The 21,317-nt window shown below is 42.3% G+C and overlaps 1 protein-coding gene across 1 annotated transcript in view; it reads left to right on the top strand.

The window, feature by feature from the left end:
- Window positions 1–21,317, top strand: part of LOC126416448 (odorant receptor coreceptor-like) — a 72,761-nt gene that overhangs the window by 35,584 nt on the left and 15,860 nt on the right. Inside the window, exons 5-6 of the mRNA XM_050084173.1 lie at window positions 4,775–4,874; window positions 14,302–14,415. Coding sequence (XP_049940130.1) covers window positions 4,775–4,874; window positions 14,302–14,415 — 214 coding nt within the window. The remainder of the gene's footprint in view (window positions 1–4,774; window positions 4,875–14,301; window positions 14,416–21,317) is intronic.

Here is a 21,317-nt window from a genome sequence, read left to right as displayed (position 1 = left end):
AGATCTATATTTTCTTCTGCTTTTACTTCCTTTCATTAATACTGTTCTTTAATATTTTTGTTTGCAGGTATACTGATTAAAACGAGTGCTGTGTATTTTTTGCCTTCTTAGACACACAGCTGTTTCAGAGTTTCATCTGAACATTCTACTCATGTATTTTCTATTTGAGATCATAAAAACTTAATTTAAATAATAATAAGATTTATGGTGCAATGTACAAATTGTTTTACGCATTTGGTATTCCTTGGACAAAGATTCACTTTTGATTTTCTCGGTAAGTGAGGAGTAGTTTAGATTTGTTTGACAAGTTTCAACAATCTGTTATTAATTTGGGAAATTTATGCGAAAATAACTGATAACATAGCATGTATGTATTGGAAACTGCAAAACTTTATGTTCTCAGTCAAACATGTAGATATACAATTATACAAAAATAATCTTCTATAACCTTTTGAACGGCGCTTTTATTTATTTTTTCCGGGCACCCCCCTAACAGTAGCTGCTTCATTCCACGCGCTATCGAAGCAGTATCAACGTCATCGTTTCCGACACGCTTCGTCATTCAAGTATTAGCCTGTAATTGACTTCCTTGCGACTTCCAGACTAACAAAGCGGTTCTATGAATAATATTTGCACTGTTCTCGCTTGACATAAATCAGCTTTCTATCGCACATGCTCATGCGGTGACTCTCCACGGTAGAGCGATAATTGATTTTAAACCAGCATAATCTGCCCTGTAATACTCTTCTAGCACCCAAAACTAGGCTGGCGAGTTAATTCTGTATTCACATCGCTGATGCAAGAAAAATGTATTTGCCGTGTAGAAGTACTAGAAGTGACCATCCAGCCGCCATGTGCTGTTGCCATTTTTCGGGGTGCACTCAGCCTCGTGATGCCCATTGAGGATCTACTCGACCGAATAGTAGCGGCTCCGGTCACAGGAAACCATCATAACGACCGGGAGAGCGCTGTGCTGACCATACGTCCCTCCAATCCGCATCCTCATCTGAGGATGACACGGCGGTCGGATGGTCCCGATGGGCCACTTGTGGCCTGCAGACGGAGTGCTAAGTAACTACAGCAGATATTTTCTGCTATTTTCGTTTTAATGACATATAATAACACAAGTAGTTTCAGAGACATATACATTTCCATTACGGTGGTTAGTTACGTGGTTGTCTGGAGTGAACAGTCGTGGAAGAAAGATGTTAATTGGTCATCCTTAACACCCGTTTGCCTACCTGACCTAGTGAAGCCACTGCCGTGTCAGCAATTAAACAATAATTTCCTTTGCTAATTGAAGGAACATTCACTTACTCTAGCCGGCCGCGGTGGACGTGCTGTTGTAGGCGCTTCAGTCCGGAACCGCGCGACTGCTACGGTCGCAGGTTCGAATCCTGCCTCGGGTATGGATGTGTTTGATGTCCTTAGGTTAGTTAGGTTTAAGTAGTTCTAAGTCTAGGGGACTGATGACCTCAGGTGTTAAGTCCCGTAGTGCTCAGAGCCATTTGAACCATTTTTTTTAACTTAGTTTATTGTACTCAAGTCGTACCAACTATTGTTTCTACTGTTGAAGCCATTTTTTCTAGTTGAGACACATATTTGCTTTCTCTGGAAATAACAGTGCGTGTTACATTACTCCAGAACAAATATTCGTCAGTATACTGTAAGGATCTCTTTTTTCCAGTCGCGTGAAACGCCCCGTTGCTCCAGAAACCTACGGTAAACTGACGCCAGAAGAGACCTCCACGTTCAATACGAAATCACACAGGGGTGCCATCAGATCTAGTGGCCTTTCCTCCGTCTAGCGATTTGAACTGTTTTTCAGCTTCGAAACCATCTACTTCTAATACGTTTTGGTGAATATGGACAACCATCAGCTGTAAAATGGTATGAAGACAATGAAAATTAGTACCGGATCGATACTCGAACCCAGATTTCCCGCTTATAGCGAGCGTCGCCTTACCATATGGCTAGCCATGTACGATTTACGACCAGACCCAAACTTTCATATTTCGTCAACGATGCGTCTACAACCCGTACTCATCCATCTTCAAAGTCGCTTACCCGGTGTCGGCGGATAAATACGATGTTGCAGTACCTGTGTTATTCTGAAAGAACTTTGCATCGTGATTCAGAACAACACAGGGGCTGAAATATCGTCTATTTCAACTCTTCCGTCGTTTTCGCGACTGTCAAATAAATATAGCTTTTGGTGTTTATAGGGCTGCATGCAACTTTTACTTCAGTTAACTACGAAAATTTTTGAAAAGAATCGTATTTGCCGCTGAAAGCAGAAATTGGTAAACAGTGAGTTAGAACATTGATTTGTAACGATTTATGGGTAGGATGTTACCATTGGTAACATTTCACGTCATTTACAGTCCGCCCCGATAGAACCATAAAGATAGGCAAAATTTTTCAAATTTTCTTTGGAGCGCATTCCATAATCCGCCTCGCAGCTGGATTATCGATGACATGAGAAGATAAACGCAGCACCTCTTTCCAGTTCCCTTTTTTTTATGAGACTGTACAAACAACGGAAACAACACAGCAACAAGACGACAGTCATCGAAAAAATCACAGCGGGCTATAATATGGAGCATCCTTTGTCGTAACGGTACGACTTCCTATTATTCTGTTTATGTAGCCGAAGAGGAACGGATTTCCTTTTATCCATTTGCATAAAAATAAAATAAAATAAAAATAAATGAAATAAAAAAGCAGAAAAACATACCTTACAAAATCCTTTTTCCTTTTTGTTTAAAAAAAGCGGTCTAAAAACACCCCACAGCCGCCATATTTTTATCGCGCCGCAAATGTTTGGTGCTTTATTTACTTTTAGTTATTAAATTATATTTTCTTTTATTTTACTTTTTTCAATATTCTCTTCGGTAAAAAAAGTGGAAAAAAGGAAAAAACAATGAAAAAGTGGAAAAATAAAAAAGAAAGAAAGAAAAAATAGCTGAATGGTCAGCTTGACGGACTGCCGTCCTAAGGGACCCGGGTTCGATTCCCGGCTGGTCGGCGATTTTCGCCGCTCAGGGTCTGGGTGTTGTGCTGTCTTCATCATCATTTCATCCCCAACCGGCGCGCAGGTCGCCCAATGTGGCGTCGTGTGTAATAAGACCTTCACCAAGGCGGCCGGACCTGCCCCGTAAGGGGCCTCCCGGCCAATGACGCCAAACGCTCATTTCCATTACGTCATTTACATCATTTCACGATGTACAGAGCTTCGGACTCGTCTGATGTTACTATATTTCCACACTGAAATGCCTTATTTTTGACGGCGACATGTAGACATGTCGGAAGATTTCAAAGTCTGACATGTAATGAAACAAAATCTTTTGCAGTACCAAAGTGTCTCAAAGGGCGAAATTGCAAATGTGAAAGAAAAATCTAAGTTCTGCAGTCAACGGCGAATATGATGTCCTCGGCAAAAGTCTACATGGCTCTGAACTTCGATCATGACAAGTTAATCAACTTATAAAATAATTCACTACAAAATTTTGCGCAGGGCTCAAAATAAAGTGTAGGTAGTGTTTAAGAAATTCTAGAACTGAATTCTGAAACTAAACTGCGCCGGAACAGGCCATGAACGCCCAACGGTGCCGACCGCCCGCCATGTCATCCTCACCCACAGGCGTCACTAGATGTGGGTATGGAGGGGCATGTGTTCAGCAAACCGCTGAGTCAAGTAGCTCCTCAGTTGGCCTCACAAGGGCTGAGTGTACCGCGCTTGCCAGCAGCACTCGCAGAGCGGATGGTTACCCATCCAAGAGCTAGCCCAACCCGACAGCGCTTAACTTAGGTGATTTGACGGGAACCGGTGTTACCACACCGCCAAGGCCGTTGGCATAACTGAATTATACCTAAGCACTCCATCTTCAGTCCACGAGTGGCTCACCGGAACCATCCGACCGCCGTGTCATCCTCAAGTGGATGCGGGTAGGAGGGGCGTGGGGTCAGCACACCGCTCTCTGGGTCATTATGATGGTATTCTTGACCGAAGCCGCTACTGTCCGGTCGAGTAGCTCCTCAGTAGGTATCACGAGGCTGAGTGCACCTCGAAAAATGGCAACAGCGCATGGAGGCCTGGATGGTCACCCATCCAAATGCCGACCACGCTCGACAGCGCTTAACTTCGGTGATCTCACGAGAACCGGTGTAGCCACCGCGGCAAGGCCGTTGCCCGAATTATACCTAAATTTAAGGAAATAATAATATAACGATTAATAAGAAATCTTCGTTTAACTATTGCTGAATTTCGTGTTGGATGCCTTTCTAAAGCAACGTCGACCGTAAACGCCATGGCTATATCAGAGATTCCCACAATTTTTCCCCGAATTTTAATTTTGTCTTTTATACTACTTAAACATACTCCAACTAGATTAATTTTATATAATTACTTCGTTTTTCAGTTAAGAATCTCTGCACATGTTTATTGTCGACGGGCCAAATATACACGGGGAAAAGTAAATAAAAAAAGTAAAAAGTAAAAAATAAAAAAGAAAGATTCACACAAAGACAAAATATGTGAATGAAACCATTCCAAAAGTATGCTCATATTTTAGTATACTCCTCCACGAGTTACTGTCTTTTCGCCCTTTATCCCAGGTCCAATCTCACTGTAATTTTTTTCATGAATCTTAGTCACCGCTAAAGTTAAGACAATTACAGCGAGTGTGCTGCTGTTAGTTCGCACTAAGTCTCTTCTCCTTGCTCTTCATTCGACATCAGACTGATGAGAAACGGGCCATCATTGTTGTTACAGAATCATCAACGACTTGGAATCTCTGATGAGTGAATCGAGCGTCCTCATGCTGGGCGTAAATTCAGTAAACATCTGCTTACAAGGCCTTGGATTTGTGGACGTAAGTACTGCAGCAATTGCTTGGAGTACCCTCGGAAGGTAGCTAAACGGACAACACAGTCATCTCAAGGCAGTAGGAGGATAAAGAAAACAGTACACTTTCTCATCAGTTAACTATCTTCAATGCTATACTCCGTGCGACCAATGTGTCGTTTCTTTTTGACCTTTCAGTAATCGTAATTGTCAATAAATAGGGAATAATTCTCAATTTCATGCCAGAGCTATAAAGCAGGGAACGGTCCCAGGACTCAGTTTCGTATCCACTGCATTTCTTCATCGTTAACCTGCCAATAATTATAATGTATCTTTGTTTGACGTATGTCCGATTCCAGACGACACTAATTCTTTCATTGACAGAGGTGTGGCACATTATATGTGTGGTCTAACAAATAATGCGCAGAACATCTTTTCATCGTTTAACGGCAACAGAACACAGTGCAAAATTTCTGGCACAGTTTACCCGTAAAATAGAAACTGCTTAGTCACAATATGTTAAAATAATCAGTAAGGTCAAACAGATAAATGCTTATTTTTTATGGCTTGTGACGTTTCTTGCAAGGATTCATTTAGGATGTAATTACATAACTGTGTACTGCTATATTCCCTATAGTAATAATAATCACTATTACTGTAACAGAAAGGTGAAGACTTGTTGACTGCCGCGCGGTCTGGGCGCCTTCCCACGGTTCGCGCGGCTGCCCCCCTTGGGAGATTCGAGTCCTCCCTCGGGCATGAGTTTGTCTGTTGTCCTTAACGTAAGTTAGTTTAAGTTAGATTACGTAGCGTGTAAGCAATAAGGATTAGCGCAGTAGGCAGTACAGTTGAAGAGGAATGGACATCTCTAAAAAGGGCCATCACAAAAGTTGGGAAGGAAAACATAGGTACAAAGAAGGTAGCTGCGAAGAAACCATGGGTAACAGAAGAAATACTTCAGCTGATTGATGAAAGGAGGAAGTACAAACATGTTCCGGGAAAATCAGGAATACAGAAATACAAGTCGCTGAGGAATGAAATAAATAGGAAGTGCAGGGAAGCTAAGGCGAAATGGCTGCAGGAAAAAAGCGAGGACATCGAAAAAGATATGATTGTCGGAAGGACAGACTCAGCATACAGGAAAGTCAAAACAACCTTTGGTGACATTAAAAGCAACGGTGGTAACATTGAGAGTGCAACGCAGAGGAGAGAGCAGATAGATGGAAAGAATACATTGAAAGCCTCTATGAGGGTGAAGACTTGTCTGATGTGATAGGAGAAGAAACAGGAGTCGATTTATAAGAGATAGGGGATCCAGTATTAGAATCGGAATTTAAAAGAGCTTTGGAGGACTTACGGTCAAATAAGGCAGAAGGGATAGACAACATTCCATCAGAATTTCTAAAATCATTGGGGGAAGTGGCAACAAAACGACTATTCACATTGGTGTGTAGAATATATGAGCCTGGCGACATACCATCTGACTTTCGGAAAAGCATCATCCACACAATTCCGAAGACGGCAAGAGCTGACAAGTGCGAGAATTATCGCACAATCAGCTTAACAGCTCATGCATCGAAGCTGCTTACAAGAATAATATACAGAAGAATGGAAAAGAAAATTGAGAATGCGCTAGGTGACGATCAGTTTGGCTTTAGGAAAAAGTAAAGGGACGAGAGAGCAATTCTGACGTTACGGCTAATAATGGAAGCAAGGCTAAAGAAAAATCAAGACACTTTCATAGGATTTGTCGACCTGGAAAAAGCGTTCGCCAATATAAAATGGTGCAAGCTGTTCGAGATTCTGAAAAAAGTAGGGGTAAGCTATAGGGAGAGACGGGTCATGTACAATATGTACAACAACCAAGAGGGAATAATAAGTGTGGACGATCAAGAACGAAGGGTGTAAGACAAGGCTGTAGCCTTTCGCCCCTACTCTTCAATTTGTACATCGAGGAAGCAATGATGGAAATAAAAGAAAGGTTCAGGAGTGGAATTAAAATACAAGGTGAAAGGATACCAATGATACGATTCGCTGATGACATTGCTATCCTGAATGAAAGTGAAGAAGAATTAAATGATCTGCTGAACGGAATGAACAGTCTAATGAGTACACAGTATGGTATAGAGTAAATCGGAGAAAGACGAAGGTAATGAGAAGTAGTAGAAATGAGAACGGCGAGAAACTTAACATCAGGATTGATGGTCACGAAGTCAATGAAGTTAAGGAATTCTGCTACCTAGGCAGTAAAATAACCAATGACGGACGGAGCAAGGAGGACACCAAAAGCAAACTCGCTATGGCAAAAAAAGGCATTTCTGGCCAAGAGAAGTCTACTAATATCAAATACCGGCTTTAATTTGAGGAAGAAATTTCTGAGGATGTACGTCTGGAGTACAGCATTGTATGGTAGTGAAACATGGACTGTGGGAAAACTGGAACAGAAGAGAATCGGAGCATTTGAGATGTGGTGCCATAGACGAATGTTGAAAATTAGGTGGACTGATAAGGTAAGGAATGAGGAGGTTCTACGCAGAATCGGAGAGGAAAGGAATATGTGGAAAACACTGATAAGGAGAAGGGACAGCATGATAGGACATCTGCTAAGACATGAGGGAATGACTTCCATGGTACTAGAGGGAGCTGTAGAGGGCAAAAACTGTAGAGGAAGACAGAGATTGGAATACGTCAAGCAAATAATTGAGGACGTAGGTTGCAAGTGATACTCTAGATGAAGAGGTTAGCACAGGAAAGGAATTCGTGGCGGGCCGCATCAAACCAGTCAGTAGATTGATGACCAAAAAAAAAAGCCTAGGGACAGATGACCACAAGAACTTGGTCCCATAGGAACTTACCACCACTTGTTCACATAGCCTATTTTTAGTCAGAAGTCTGCTAATATGAGGCATCTCTGTCTGCTCGTACGGCCAGGAATCATTCACCAGGTTTAGAGTCAACTAATATCGATAACTGGGGGATTACGTATGTATGTATTATGTATGCTTACTTTTGTAACGCTTGATCAGATTTTACGTGAAGTCTTTGTTCACGTATGTGCCCGTGACGGACACCATGAGCACCTCAGAGGAAAGCATCGCACCTGATATCTGCAGACTAGTGCCCCACTGTTTGACGACCACCTATTTCAGGTGGAAAGGGGATTTTTATGAGCAGGCGGACGGTGTAGCTATGGGTTCCCTCTTTTGCCTGCCGCAGCACACATTTTTATGCAAGATTTCGAAGAAATAGCACTCCAATCCGCACCATTACGCCCTGAATGCTGGCTACGATACGTTGATGACACCTTTGTTATCTGGCCACACGGAGAAAAAGAGCTTCAGTAGTCCGCAGCTCGTGGTCGTGCGGTAGCGTTCTCGCTTCCCACGCCCGGGTTCCCAGGTTCGATTCCCAGCGGGATCAGGGATTTTCTCTGCCCCGTGATGACTGGGTGTTGTGTGATGTCCTTAGGTTAGTTAGATTTAAGTAGTTCTAAGTTCTAGGGGACTGATGACCATAGATGTTAAGTCCCATAGTGCTCAGACCCATTTGAACCATTTTGAAGAGCTTCAGAACTTCCACCAACATTTCAACCTGCAGCACAGCAAAATTCACTTTAACATGGTGATAGAAAAGAACGGGGTATTTCCTTTTCTCGTGGTGGAAGTTTACCGTAAGCCTGAGGGGGAGCTTGTGTGGGGCGGCGGGTGGAATAATATGTTGTTCCATAAATGTAGAATTGTAATGTAGAAACTTTAGTGGGTAGGAAAGATGAATTTCCCGGCCGTTTCATCATATGTGGGGCGGCGGGTGGAAATTATATGTTGATGTTTAAAATGTAGCTGCAGAAAAGATGCAATTTCCGGCCGATGGACCATATGCGGGGTGGCGGGTGGAATTTAATGTTATAAGGTTTTGTAGAATGCAGAAATTATGCATTTCCCGGCCGATGCACCATATGTAGGGCGGCTGTTGGTAATTTATTTTTGTTTAATTATGTTTTGTAAAAACACTTCCCGGCCGATGCACCAATTGTGGGGCGGCGGGTGGAATAATATGTTGTTCCATAAATGTAGAATTGTAATGTAGAAACTTTAGTGGATAGGAAAGATGAATTTCCCGGCCGTTTCACCATATGTGGGCGGTGGGTGGAAATTATATGTTGTTGTTTAAAATGTAGCTGCAGAAAAGATGCAATTGCCGGCCGATGCACCATATGTGGGGCAGCAGGTGGAATTTATGTTGTTATTTAAATGTAGAATTGTAATGTAGAAACACTTCATTTCCCGGCCGTTTAACCATATGTGGGGCTGCGGGTGGAATTATGTTGTTTATTTCCCACGCCCGGGTTCCCGGGTTCGATTCCCGGCGGGGTCAGGGATTTTCTCGGCCTCGTGATGGCCGGGTGTTGTGTGATGTCCTTAGGTTAGTTAGGTTTAAGTAGTTCTAAGTTCTAGGGGACTTATGACCATAGATGTTAAGTCCCATAGTACTCAGAGCCATTTGAACCATTTTTTTATGTTGTTTAAAATTTTTTGTTCCTATTATTTATGCTGTCTTTTGCCGTTCTCAACACTGGCTCTCTAACTACAATATTGGCAACCAGAAAGTGATTAGCAAAACGTGAAGCCTGTAATTAGAATTCCTAGTGCCCACTTCATCTGAGAAATATACTTATAGCTACAGCTTATAGCTCCGAGGAATTTGGAGATTGTCTGGGATTCATAATCAAAAACGATCGTGAAAAAAAAAACTTCGTTATATTCTGAAAATCACAGATGAAAAAAAAGAATCCACACAATCTGACTAACAGAGCAGTTCAGAGTCTAATGCGCTGATGCAACTATAACTGTCCAAATTAAATGTTTAAGTGAATGCTCGCCATAATTTGATGATTATGTTCATCAAACGCCACGCTAAAATAATGGTAGAATGTCTGTCCTGCGGCGGCACGTGAAAATACGACATACGCAAACTGAAGATAGATAATTAAAGTCATCTCAGAATTAACACTTCACTCGAAAATGATTTCATGGTTACGCGTATCCTGAGTAACTTATACGGCATCCGAGGCTGTTTATAGTGATGATGCCGACGCGACGCGTCTCCCGACACAGATGGTGTGCTATTCAGCGTCTGGAGAGAACTGGGGCCTTTATTCCTCGCGCAGCGTTGTTATATATAAAGCCGCGGTGCGGACGGCTAAGGGAACGCCTGATCAAATCGGCTCTCCCGACTAGCCGCTGGGCTAGTAATCCACCACTTTAAGTCATTGAATACATCATAGCTCCTTTTGCTGATGGCCGATGAAGCTCTCAATTTAAATGTGCTTTCAGCACACAGGTAAGTAATCATAATAAAAATCTGACGTGGCTAAGTCAATTATTTTGGGCGAGAGAATTAATTTAATTACACTACACGCAGTAGACGAGCTCTGAACTTGCCCTTTGGATATACGCTATCGCTATAGTTATATAGTTATTCAATTGAAACTTCTCACATCTTTATGATTATAGCGGAACTCCATTCTACTTAAATATAAACATCCTAGCCTTATTTATTAGCCTACTTAATCTATCTTGCTTCCTTAATTTTTAAGACAAAAACCAGAAAATATTGAATTTCAACTAAAATCTTAATTTGTGAGATCCAAAGTACTGTTTCTATCAAATGATTATGAAAAAGGAATGCAAATATAAATTTTTAAGTCTCTAACTCTTTTCTGTTGCACCAATGATTTTTACATAAAAACGTTCAAATTTCGAAAATGGTTAACGTTATCGAACTGAAATTCAACACATATTAATTTAGTATTACTCCTGACATGCTAGAACCGTTTCAGGTTACTTACTTGATTTTAAAAGTATTGCGCAACATTTATGACGTCAGAGCTAGTTACAGCGGATTCGGCTGGCACACAATGGAAAGACTGATGTGAATTTATTACAGCGTGAGTAGGCTGCTTCCCTACACTTGGACACAGTTTATAGGAAGCCCACCAACATGGACAGGTACCTGCATGCATTCTCCCACCACCATCCTACGCAAAAGAAATCGGCCCTGCAAACTTTAACTAAGAGAGCCTTCAGGATCAGCGATGAACACAATCTGAATACTGAACTACAGAACCTAAGGTCCATTTTTGGAGCTAATGGCTACGACATGAGGATGATACACAAACCCATGGCGCTGAAGGAGGGGGCAATAGGGTACTGCAGGACGAAGCACAGAACACCATCCTGCTATCATACGTACAAAGGGTTACTGAACGTCTGGGCAGAATTCTCCGTCGGGCAGGTATTAAGCCGATTTTTCGTAGCAACAACAATGTAAAAGACGTTCTGGGCTCGACAAAATATACAATTGACAAATTTCGTGCAGCCGGAGTTTATGAAATAGTGTGCGAATGTGAACTGGTGTATGTAGGGGAGAGTGGGCGTCCAATAAGCACAAAGTTAACTGAACATGAGAGATACATCCGCCTCAAACAATACAACAAATCAGTAGTGGCAGAACATTAGTATCAGTGTAGGATGAAGATCGAATTTCGAGAGGTCCGCGTACTGGCGAAACAGCCGTTTCGTTTGAGGAGGAAGATTAGAGAGGCTACAGAAATAGCCAAGCGACCTGACAATACGAATAGAGAAGACGGGTACCGACTTTCAGCGTCATGGCTGCCTGCAGTGACAGCTTTGCGGAAGGACAGCTCTCGCAAAGCAACAGGCGCGCGGTAGGCCACAACAGCGGAGGGTACACAGAGTCGATAGTGCGCAGTTAGTAAACAGCGCTACGCTGCAGACGCCGCTCAGTTTCCTTTTCGCCGATTTCCACCAATGGCAAGCAATGAAGGAAACCCCAGTGGAAAAAACCGATTTCCGCCAATAACAACACGCAATGCAAAGACCAATAAAATTAACTAATACCCTTTCCTCCTTACCCTCATATCCAATGACAGTACTCCTTCATAGTATATAAGTAACAAACTAGTGCTTCTCCAGCAGTTCAGGACTTCCCGTCCGCCGACCTCAACCGGGTCTCCAACATACCTACTGTTCGTGATAGGTTCCGCCAGGCTGCACAGCTCTTCTACGAGAAGTGCGCTCAGTCCACAAATCCGCTCCTCCGAGCACTGGGTCACCGGGTGCCACGACTTAACACAACCCGATGGCTCCACCTGCTTCGCGACCAATAAGTCGCACATGCGTCCAGAAGACACCGTCCCAACCGACTGCAAGGACATCATCATGAAGTCAGGTCAACTCACGGACAATCGCCACCGTGGAGGCATAGCACCCCCCGTTTGGACTCCATCGAACAACAGGGGCCCATGAGTCCCCTGTCATGCAACAGCAGCAGCATCCAGCAGTTAGCAATACACCCGGAGGAAGGCGCCTTGCAACAGCTGCCGCAACGTCGGAATTTTATAGTTGAGAGTGCGGCCTCAAACCCAGAAGAATTTTGTTGACTGTGACAACGGCCGCGGAGGCCTACGTTCACACTCAACGAGTTATATTTCCCCACGTACCTGTCCTGTGTGCTACGAGAGTAGAGTCAAAGTCGGACTTTTGTTACGTTTCTAATAACTTCATGTTATCGTGAATGGTTTGCAGTGATACATTTTTGAATGGCCTTCAGAAGAGGAAGTTCCGAACCGAAAAAAGAAAAAAAGTAGTATGCAAACTAAACAAGACGTACTGTTCTTCCTATTTCCGTAACGAACAAAATTACGAGGAAGGAAATGATTATGGTTAATGTTCCACTGGTAGCTAAGCAAGATTTGCTTGATTTTTTGTTTTGTTTTAATTTTTTTATAAATTAAGTTAGACATTACAGAGACAGGCCATGAAACGTTTATTGAATTCTGCGTTAGAGTTCAAATGAACGTAGGTAAATGACAATGTTTTTCATATTCACCACGTCTGCAAATATCCGTCACATGATTCTACCAATCGTTTAGTTCCTCGACAAAAGAAATCTGCTCCTTGGTCACGTAGCCATTCGAGAACCTCTGCGCGAATCTCTTCATCGTTGGAAACTCATAAGTAGACGTGGATGTGGGACTGCGGCTGATCAATCATTCGTAGAAAAAGTATACCAGCAGCTGTGATTTATTTATTTTTTTATTTTTATTTATTATTAATCAATCAATTTCGACGCTTCATTATTGTCATCTTCAGGACCCCACGTGAAAAAGGCAACTGTCCTCGGGCGTGTGCAGTGTACAGGTAGAATAAATAGAAGTCCGCGGTATCCAGTTCAGTATGTACTGTACCTACAATAAGTGCACCTAAGTTCGGACGGCTCCAATATCTTTTGCATAGTGGCCTGAAAATGTGGCTAATGAAGCGACGAAACTGTTTGCTTAAATAATAAAAGTGTTACGAAGACTTACGGTTGATGGTACCCTTTTCCTACGAATTACAGTCTGTGATCCAAGTCGATACCCTTCCTTCCCAATCAAATTGCTGAAATGTTTATGAAATCTTATGGGACTTAAGTGCTAAGGTCATCAGTCCCTAAGCTTACACACTACTTAACCTAAATTATCCTAAGAACAAACACACACACCCATGCCCGAGGGAGGACTCGAACCTCCGCCGGGACCAGCCGCACAGTCCATGACGGCAGCGCCCTTGACCGCTCGGCTAATCCCGCGCGGCGATCAAATTGCTGGCACAATTTCAGTATTCCTGGACACGACATTACATTTGCTCCACATACCGCCAGATTTACATAGTGAATCCCTGTGCAACATAGCGTTTTGCCCACAAGAATCTTGCTGTTCAGTGTACATCAAATTTGGAACGCGTTTCCAGTTGACGAGTCACTTCACTCTCACACTTTGGTGCAAGTGTTTACCGCAATGCTAGTGTAAACGAACAAGGGTGAATGATGAGTGAAAAGCAGATTATGTGACTTCGAGGAACAAGGAATCGCAAGAAGGGTAGAACCAATGGTGCTCAAATGCCAGTCTTTTACAATACCCGCTGGATGGGGAACGTGGAGGGTTGAAATTACAGAGTGAGACCAAAGGCTTGAATACAGTAAATAGGTTCAGACGGATATACGTTGTAGTACCTATACAGAGCTGAAGAGGCTTGCACAGCAGAGATCAGAGTGAAGAACTGCACCAAATCATTCTTCGGGCTGCGCTAGATCCATACCAGAAACGTCATTGCGCTTTATATTACCTGTGCCACAAGTTTATTTCAGAAATAGCCATTGTTATATTTAAAGCATGTAGACTGTCCTAGTAAATAACTCCCCTTCCGGTCGGAAGTACTGTAAAGGCGAATCCTGTAAGCCCCTGTGTGTAGCCACATAACACTTTTTTTGGGGACATTTCAGCTAAAGAAATTCTACACGAATCACTCGCTGCCTATGTTACAGCCACGTCTCGTTGTAATAATCACTTCAGAAGCTCAAATATAATGCAGATTTCTATTTGTATTTGCCAGGCTTTCCGTCCGGGCGCGAAGAGATCAACCGTTCTGAAGAAAGTGCTGACTTTCCCAGCATACATCAACCAGACTGCCCACTTTTGCTGGTACGGCCAGGAAATCATAGACCAGGTACGTGGTGGAGCCGCCTAATGCCGGTGATTGGGAGATTATGTGTCAGTTTCGCTAGATGGATTGAGTGTCTATAGGATTACTTTTGTAACTATATTAGCTTTCGTTTGTACTCACAAACAAGCTACTCAAACCAGTTTTTCCGTTCCTTTCACTGAAGCTACCTGGCTAAAATTTTGGAAAATCGTCGTTTGTACACAGGCTGTCGTGCCAGTGTTAAGGGAATGTTTTCGGTTAAAACTGCACCAACGTTCGGCAGAATATGACATCAAAATCGGATGCGTGACAAATCAGAAAGGTTATCAGTCATCATATTATAAACTGATGTGTTATTTCAACTACAAAAATGGAGCATATACAACACGCAGAAGATCTGTGGCGAAGCACACGGAAGAATTATGTTTTCTTTCCGACTTAAAATTAGGAAATAAATTAATTTGTAAATTCCTGGAGTTTCAGTGGGATCGATGAGTACCAGACTGAGGTTTATCCGTCTCTCAACGACATGATCCTCTGTCCACAAAAGAGTTATTCGATCATTTGAATCTTGGGGGTTAGAGAAAATACCGTCGAGTGAATATCTATATAAATATATAATAAGATTACAGAAGGTCATTTGGACTATGTTTTTCGGAAAATTTTTATTACCAAATTGATTTTAAGGCTACAGTTAGGTGAAGTGCTGATAGCTTGTGCAGAGTGTCACGAAAGTGCTTTCAGAGAAGGAAAACTGAGTGTATATCGCATTGTAAGCAGCACATGCCGCCAATTTTCATCGGTGTATCTAAAGGTTTCACATGCTTAAAGGCTTTCCCCCGAGGAAACATATTCTCTATATGACTGTTAGCAACGAACAAGTGGGTCGTGAAACAGTGGCGAGGAATTTGCACGTCACGTCTCGTTAAATGTAAATGTACGTTCTTTGTCAAACACAAACTCCGGCCTACCTGTGATGTAATTCGCTCCATTGTATTTCATCCAAATATTCCAAAGAGCAACGGTAAAATGAAAAGATGGTTTTTCATTTCGATGAAGCATTTTACTACTGGATAGCTTTCAGATAGCGAAGGCCAGAGACATCCAATTCTTGAATTACTTTACCACATAATTCCCTTCCAGAGCTACTAAATATTTATTTCAAGGAATCTATTCCAATCCTAATATTTTAAGTGCAGTTTACGGAATTGTCTGCAAGAAACAAACACGGTGGCAGACTATGATTATTAGTATGGTCGCGGAAAAACACTGGTTGCGTGTCGTGACTCCTTGTAACTGTTTGTTAAGGTAGTTTACCGTGCAGCCACTCTTCAGTTTCACTTCGAACTGCCCAGCAGCATACCAGAATTTGCCGTCAGTAGTCACCACACAACTGAAATAAGAAGGTATGTATCTGATCAGACGAGAATTTGGTCTCATCAGATATATGCCTTCTTATTTAAGTTGGGATAATGGGAACAGGATTAGGTTTGAGCAGAAAAGTAGGGCAGAGAGTGAATTACTGTGTACAGTTCAGTGATAGGATTTAGCTCATCAGTATCAACCAATAACAGTTAATACACTGTGAATACAAGCAGAAGATGAAGAAATAGAGAAAGTATATGAGAATAATGAACGGGTAATAAAAATACAAAGGGATACGAAAAACTAATACAGCAGAGTCCCGCTAATCCGGATCCTAGTAATCCGAACGTTCGGTTAATCCGAACATGAAAAAGGTTAGTCTAAGTATGGAAAACTGTGCGGTAAACTGCTGTACATACAGACTGTTTTAATTTACACAGTACAGTAAACATGTATTAGAAAACTTGGCAAGAAAACATTAGGTTTAAACAATGTATAACAATGAAAGAAAAGCTGTCAGACTTAGTAAAATACAGCAGACATTTTATCCCTACTTTTTAGAGAACAAAAACTCATTCAGTTTTTGGCCTAATGAAGACAGTCTGTTATATGACGCATAGCTGCATCATCGTCTCATAAACATGAAATCAGCAGGTGTAGCAGCGGGCTGTTGTTCCAACTAACGTATGGCGACGTCAAGGGCTTCTGCTGCGTCACTGTGTGGCACCAGCTCTTCTTTGTCGCTTTCAGGTTCATTGTCACTTCCGTCACAGCAGTCCACTTCTCCCTGGTCTTGAGCCACAGCAGCAACTAAATCAGCGTCAGTAAGGTTCTCCACACATGTCATCCACTCATCTACGTCTCCTTCACTAGCTTCTTCACATCCAGGGATTGTCTGTATCATTTGTAGTAGATTTTTCTCTCCATTTTCAACTAGGTTGTCCTGAAATTCAAGAGATGTCCACAGTTTTCTCCAATATTTTCTCAGAGTATTTTCTGAAATATTCTGCCAAGCCTTAGCGGTCCAATAAACAACATCCTTCACATTGGTAGTTTTTATTTCGTCCAGTAAAGGAATGCTATCATCTTGGATCAGCATTCTTAAAAATTGTTTTCTGTAAATTAGTTTTAATGTTTGCAGTGTGCCGTGGTCCGTCGGCTGTGGAAGTAGTGTAAAATACAGCGGCAAAAATTCGCCACAATTTTTCCATCAATTAATTCCTCAGTGCCTGGGTGAGATGGCGCGTTATCAATTAAAAGGGTTGCACGGGGAGACAAATGATTTTCCTTAGAAAACCGTCGAACAGAGGGAAAAAAAACTGGTCGTGAAACCATTCTTTGAACAGCTTATCATCCTTCCATGCTTTTTTCTGGTTGCGATAATATACGGACAGGGACTTCATGTTGCAGTTTTTAAAAGCTCTGGACCTAGCAGATACGCCGATCAACATTAAAGGCAGCTTGTGATTACCAGCACCGTTGCTGGACGCTAATAAAGTCTCACGATCTTTGCACATTTTAAAACCAGGAGCATGGTCTTCTGCTTTTGATGCCAAGCTTTTTGTTGGCAATGCCATAAAATTAAAGCCAGTCTTGTCAGCGTTGTAAGTTTGATGGGGAGAATACTTTCTCTCTCTTATGATTTTTTCAAACTCACCCAAGTATTCCTTCGCTACATCACGGTCAGAAGGAAGCTTCTCTACAGTAATTGTTAACTGAAGGATTCCACGACGTTCTTTGAATCTTTTCAAGCAACCAGTATTCGCACAAAAAGACTCATCACCATTCATTAACTTGTTAAGGTAAACAGCCTTCTCCTAAACCAGTGCTCCACTCAAAGGCGTTCCCCTTTCTCTTTCCTGCGTAAACCAAAGGAAAAGAGCTTCATCCACTTTATCGTACTGGGGCTGCTTCAAAGGCTGCCGAATTTCGAGTGTTTTTCCCGAAAACGTTGCACAGGACTGTTCAAGCTTCACTCGGTTCTTCTTCCAATCAAAAATGGTTGCTTTACCAGCATCCAGTTCTGCTCCCAGTTTACATACATTCTCACCATTGTCTATCCGCTTCAAAGCATTCAGTTTTTCTTTGAGAGTTAAAGTTGTAGGTTTACATTTACTCATGATGAAAATACGTTCACCACTACAGCTGAACGAATACAACTGTTAACGCGTGCCAGCAATCGATAACTAACATAACCAAGCGCTTTGCGAGCCAACTGTCAGTGCACTGACCGCAGACACTACAAAGGTCTCAACAATGCATAGCAACAATAAGGGCAGGGAGTGAGAGTGAGCCATTGTTCCCACACTTGTTCCCATCTGTTACCAAGGTGTACCTACTTATCTTCTTGGTATACTTCATTCCAGAAAACTCGTCACCGTAATTCAGTCTATTCCGAACAAATCAGCACTCCCAACAAGGTTCGGTCCCAATTAGTTCGGATTAATGGGACTCTACTGTAATTAGAGGGATTTGAACATCGTATAGGAGAAGGAATAGAAGAGAAAGTTACGAGGGTATATAGGCTCGGTAGCAGCAGGCAGAAAGGACAGGATATAAATGTACATTCACAGAAAAATGGTTATAATTTTGAAAGAATTGGATGATATATTCATTAAAAAGTGCTTCGAAAATTGAGCTAGTCAATAGAACATTGGTCTGTCTCTGGCCCTTAAGCAAGCAGCTATTGGAACTGATTGATAGAGTTGTTGCATGTTCTCCTGAGGGATATCGTGCCACATTCTGTCCAATCAGCGCGTTAGGTCGTCAAAATACCGAGCTAGTTGGAGGGCATTGTTCATAATACTTTAAACGTTCTCAACTGGGGAGAGATTGGGCGACCTTCCTGGCCAAGATAGGGTTTATCAAGCACGAAGATAAGCTGTAGAAACTCTTGCCATGTGCGGCTGGGCATTATCTTGATGAAACTTAAGTCCAGGATGACTTGCTATGAAGGGCAAAAAATAGGGAGTCGAATATCATCAACGTACCACTGTACTGTAAGGGTACCGTGGATGACAACCAAAGGGTTCCTGCTATGAAATGAAGTGGCACCTCAGGTTGAGGTTGGTAGCCCACCGCTATCTGGAGCGTCTCCAGCCACGTCTTCGCTGGTTATCGGGTTTCAGTTCGAAGCGCGAACACATCCCTGAAGATTCCAGTCAATAAGATTCCAGGCTGAATGTGCGCACACTACTGCAAACGTGCTAGTTGTTGTACAGAGGTCAACTGTAGTCCGCTAAAGCGGCGCCGTGAGTTCAGCCCCGTTTCTCTCAGGCGCTCATTAATGGTCTCTGTGGTCAGTGAAGCTCCATAATAATGATCAAAACAGTGCTCTTGTGTCTCCGTGATGATTGCTCGGCCCTAGTATTCTGCCGTTTCTCTAGGTCGACCGTTTCCTTCTCGACGCTTGTTCAGCCGCGATTCACCCGTTCCTGCCAACATCGTAGAATAGTGGCATCGGTCCTATTCAAATTACAGGGATTCGCCGATTACTCCGACTGGCTTCTTTGAGCCCAACCTCACGTTCACTCTCAAACGCTGACATTTGTAGATATTGTTCAAAATGTTTCAAATGGCTCTAAGCACTATGGGACTTAATATCTGAGGTCATCAGTCTCCTAGACTTAGAACAACTTAAACCTAACTAACCTAAGGACATCACACACATCCATGCCCGAGGCAGGATTCGAACCTGCGACCGTAGCAGCCGCGTGGTTCCGGACTGAAGCGCCTAGAACCGCTCGGCCACAGGGAGCATATTGTTTAAGTGCTGTCTGCGAGGCATAGTTACTGTGCAACTGAGTACACAGAATAAAATTTGCAAAAACTTTATGCCCTAGTATTTCCGGACGTATCCAGATATACATCTTTTTCCTGTAATTATTGAACAGCGTATTTAGTGTTCACACAGTTATCGACGGAAAATGTACGACTCTAATTTTTGGCGGAGATGGATGAATGTGCGACGCTGTTACACGGTGAAATCGCACAGCAGCGTCACGCATTTATCCATCGGCCGCCAAAGTTTTGAGCCGTGCATTATCCGTCGATAACTGTGTGAAAACTAAATACGCTGTTCAGTAATTACAGGAAAAGATGTATATCTGGAAACGTCTGGAGACGTGGGAATGGTCCCGCTGGATTACATCATGAGCAAACAGAGATTCCGAAGCGAGGAATTAGATTGTCAGACGTACTCAGAAACGAATATAGAGTTAAATCACAATGCAGTAATAATGAAGAGTTGGCTGTAATTTAAGAGAATCGGTCGGAAGAACCAATGTAGAATGAATTGTGATTCTGAGATGTTGAGGATTGATGAAGAGCGTTTCAAATTCTCTTAGGCTAGAGTTAGTGCGATACTGAGCACAACAGTTCAGTTAAAGAGCAATGAACATCAGTCGAAAGAGCAATTATGGAACATGGGTAGACATAGGTTCGAGAAGGTAACTGGAAAGAAATCTTGGGTAACAGAAGCGACACTTTAATTGGTCGTCGAAAGAAGAAATAAAAATGATCGGGAAAAGACAGCAGTAGAGCAATGCAACATTTCGTGGGAAGGAAATACATGGTAAGTGCAGTAGCGCTAAATCAGACAGTTGCAGGGAAAAATGTTTAGAAAAGCAAGAAGAAATTCTAGTCGAAAGGACAGATTTATCATACAGAAAAGTTAAAATAGCGGTAGGTGAAATTAAGAGCAAAGGCACCAACATTATGAGTGCAAGAGGAATTGCTCTGTTAAAGGCAGAGAAAAGAGCGGATGGACTGAAAGAGTAGGGTCAAGAGCTCTACAAGGGGGAGAAACTGTCTACAGGTACGTTCAAGCTGTGGGATTTGTCGCGGAGATTCGTGCCCGGCACAAGTCGCGGAGAAATGTTTCTCGGCACATGTATCTCGCGACTTGGACCAAGTAGCAAACGTGAGCGTTTTCACTGGCGACGTGCAGCCAGTCAGTTTCACGGAACATGGCATCCGACGCAGAACTTCTATTTCTTTGCGCTAGAGCTGTGATTATAATAGTGAATACGGAGAATAAGCGGAGAAAGGAACGCAAGCTGTGGGTGCGTAATTTTCTCAATTAAGGGGTTAGTCATGGAGCTTATATTTCTGGGATGCGTGACCTTAAACTTCAAGACAGACAGGGCTTCAAAAATTTTCTTCGTTTGTTTACGACGGACTTTGAAGTATTACTAAATATGACGGCACAGTACTACACACTGAAGGATACAAATGTTGAGAGGCTGTACCCCTGCTGAACAACTTGCCGTTACACTATGCTTTTCAGCTACTGGAGATTCGTACAGCACCTTAAGGTACATGCACTTACTTACTTACTTATTTTTATTACTTACTTATTTTTATTGATTTCTTAGAACAAAATACCACTGAATTTAACACGCAGATGTAGACATTTAACTGTTTTCTCTTAAAATTTTCGTAATTTCACTCTGTTCAAATTCTTCTAGTTCTTCGAGTTTTGCCTCGAATGTTAAGTCCTCTATTTTCTTTTGCAGAGTGGTAAGACGTTTTTTATTACGATATTCTCGTAGTTCACATTT

Source organism: Schistocerca serialis, chromosome 8, assembly GCF_023864345.2.
Source record: "Schistocerca serialis cubense isolate TAMUIC-IGC-003099 chromosome 8, iqSchSeri2.2, whole genome shotgun sequence".
Taxonomy (NCBI): Eukaryota; Metazoa; Arthropoda; class Insecta; order Orthoptera; family Acrididae; genus Schistocerca; species Schistocerca serialis.
This window is presented reverse-complemented; position numbering and strand designations above follow the sequence as displayed.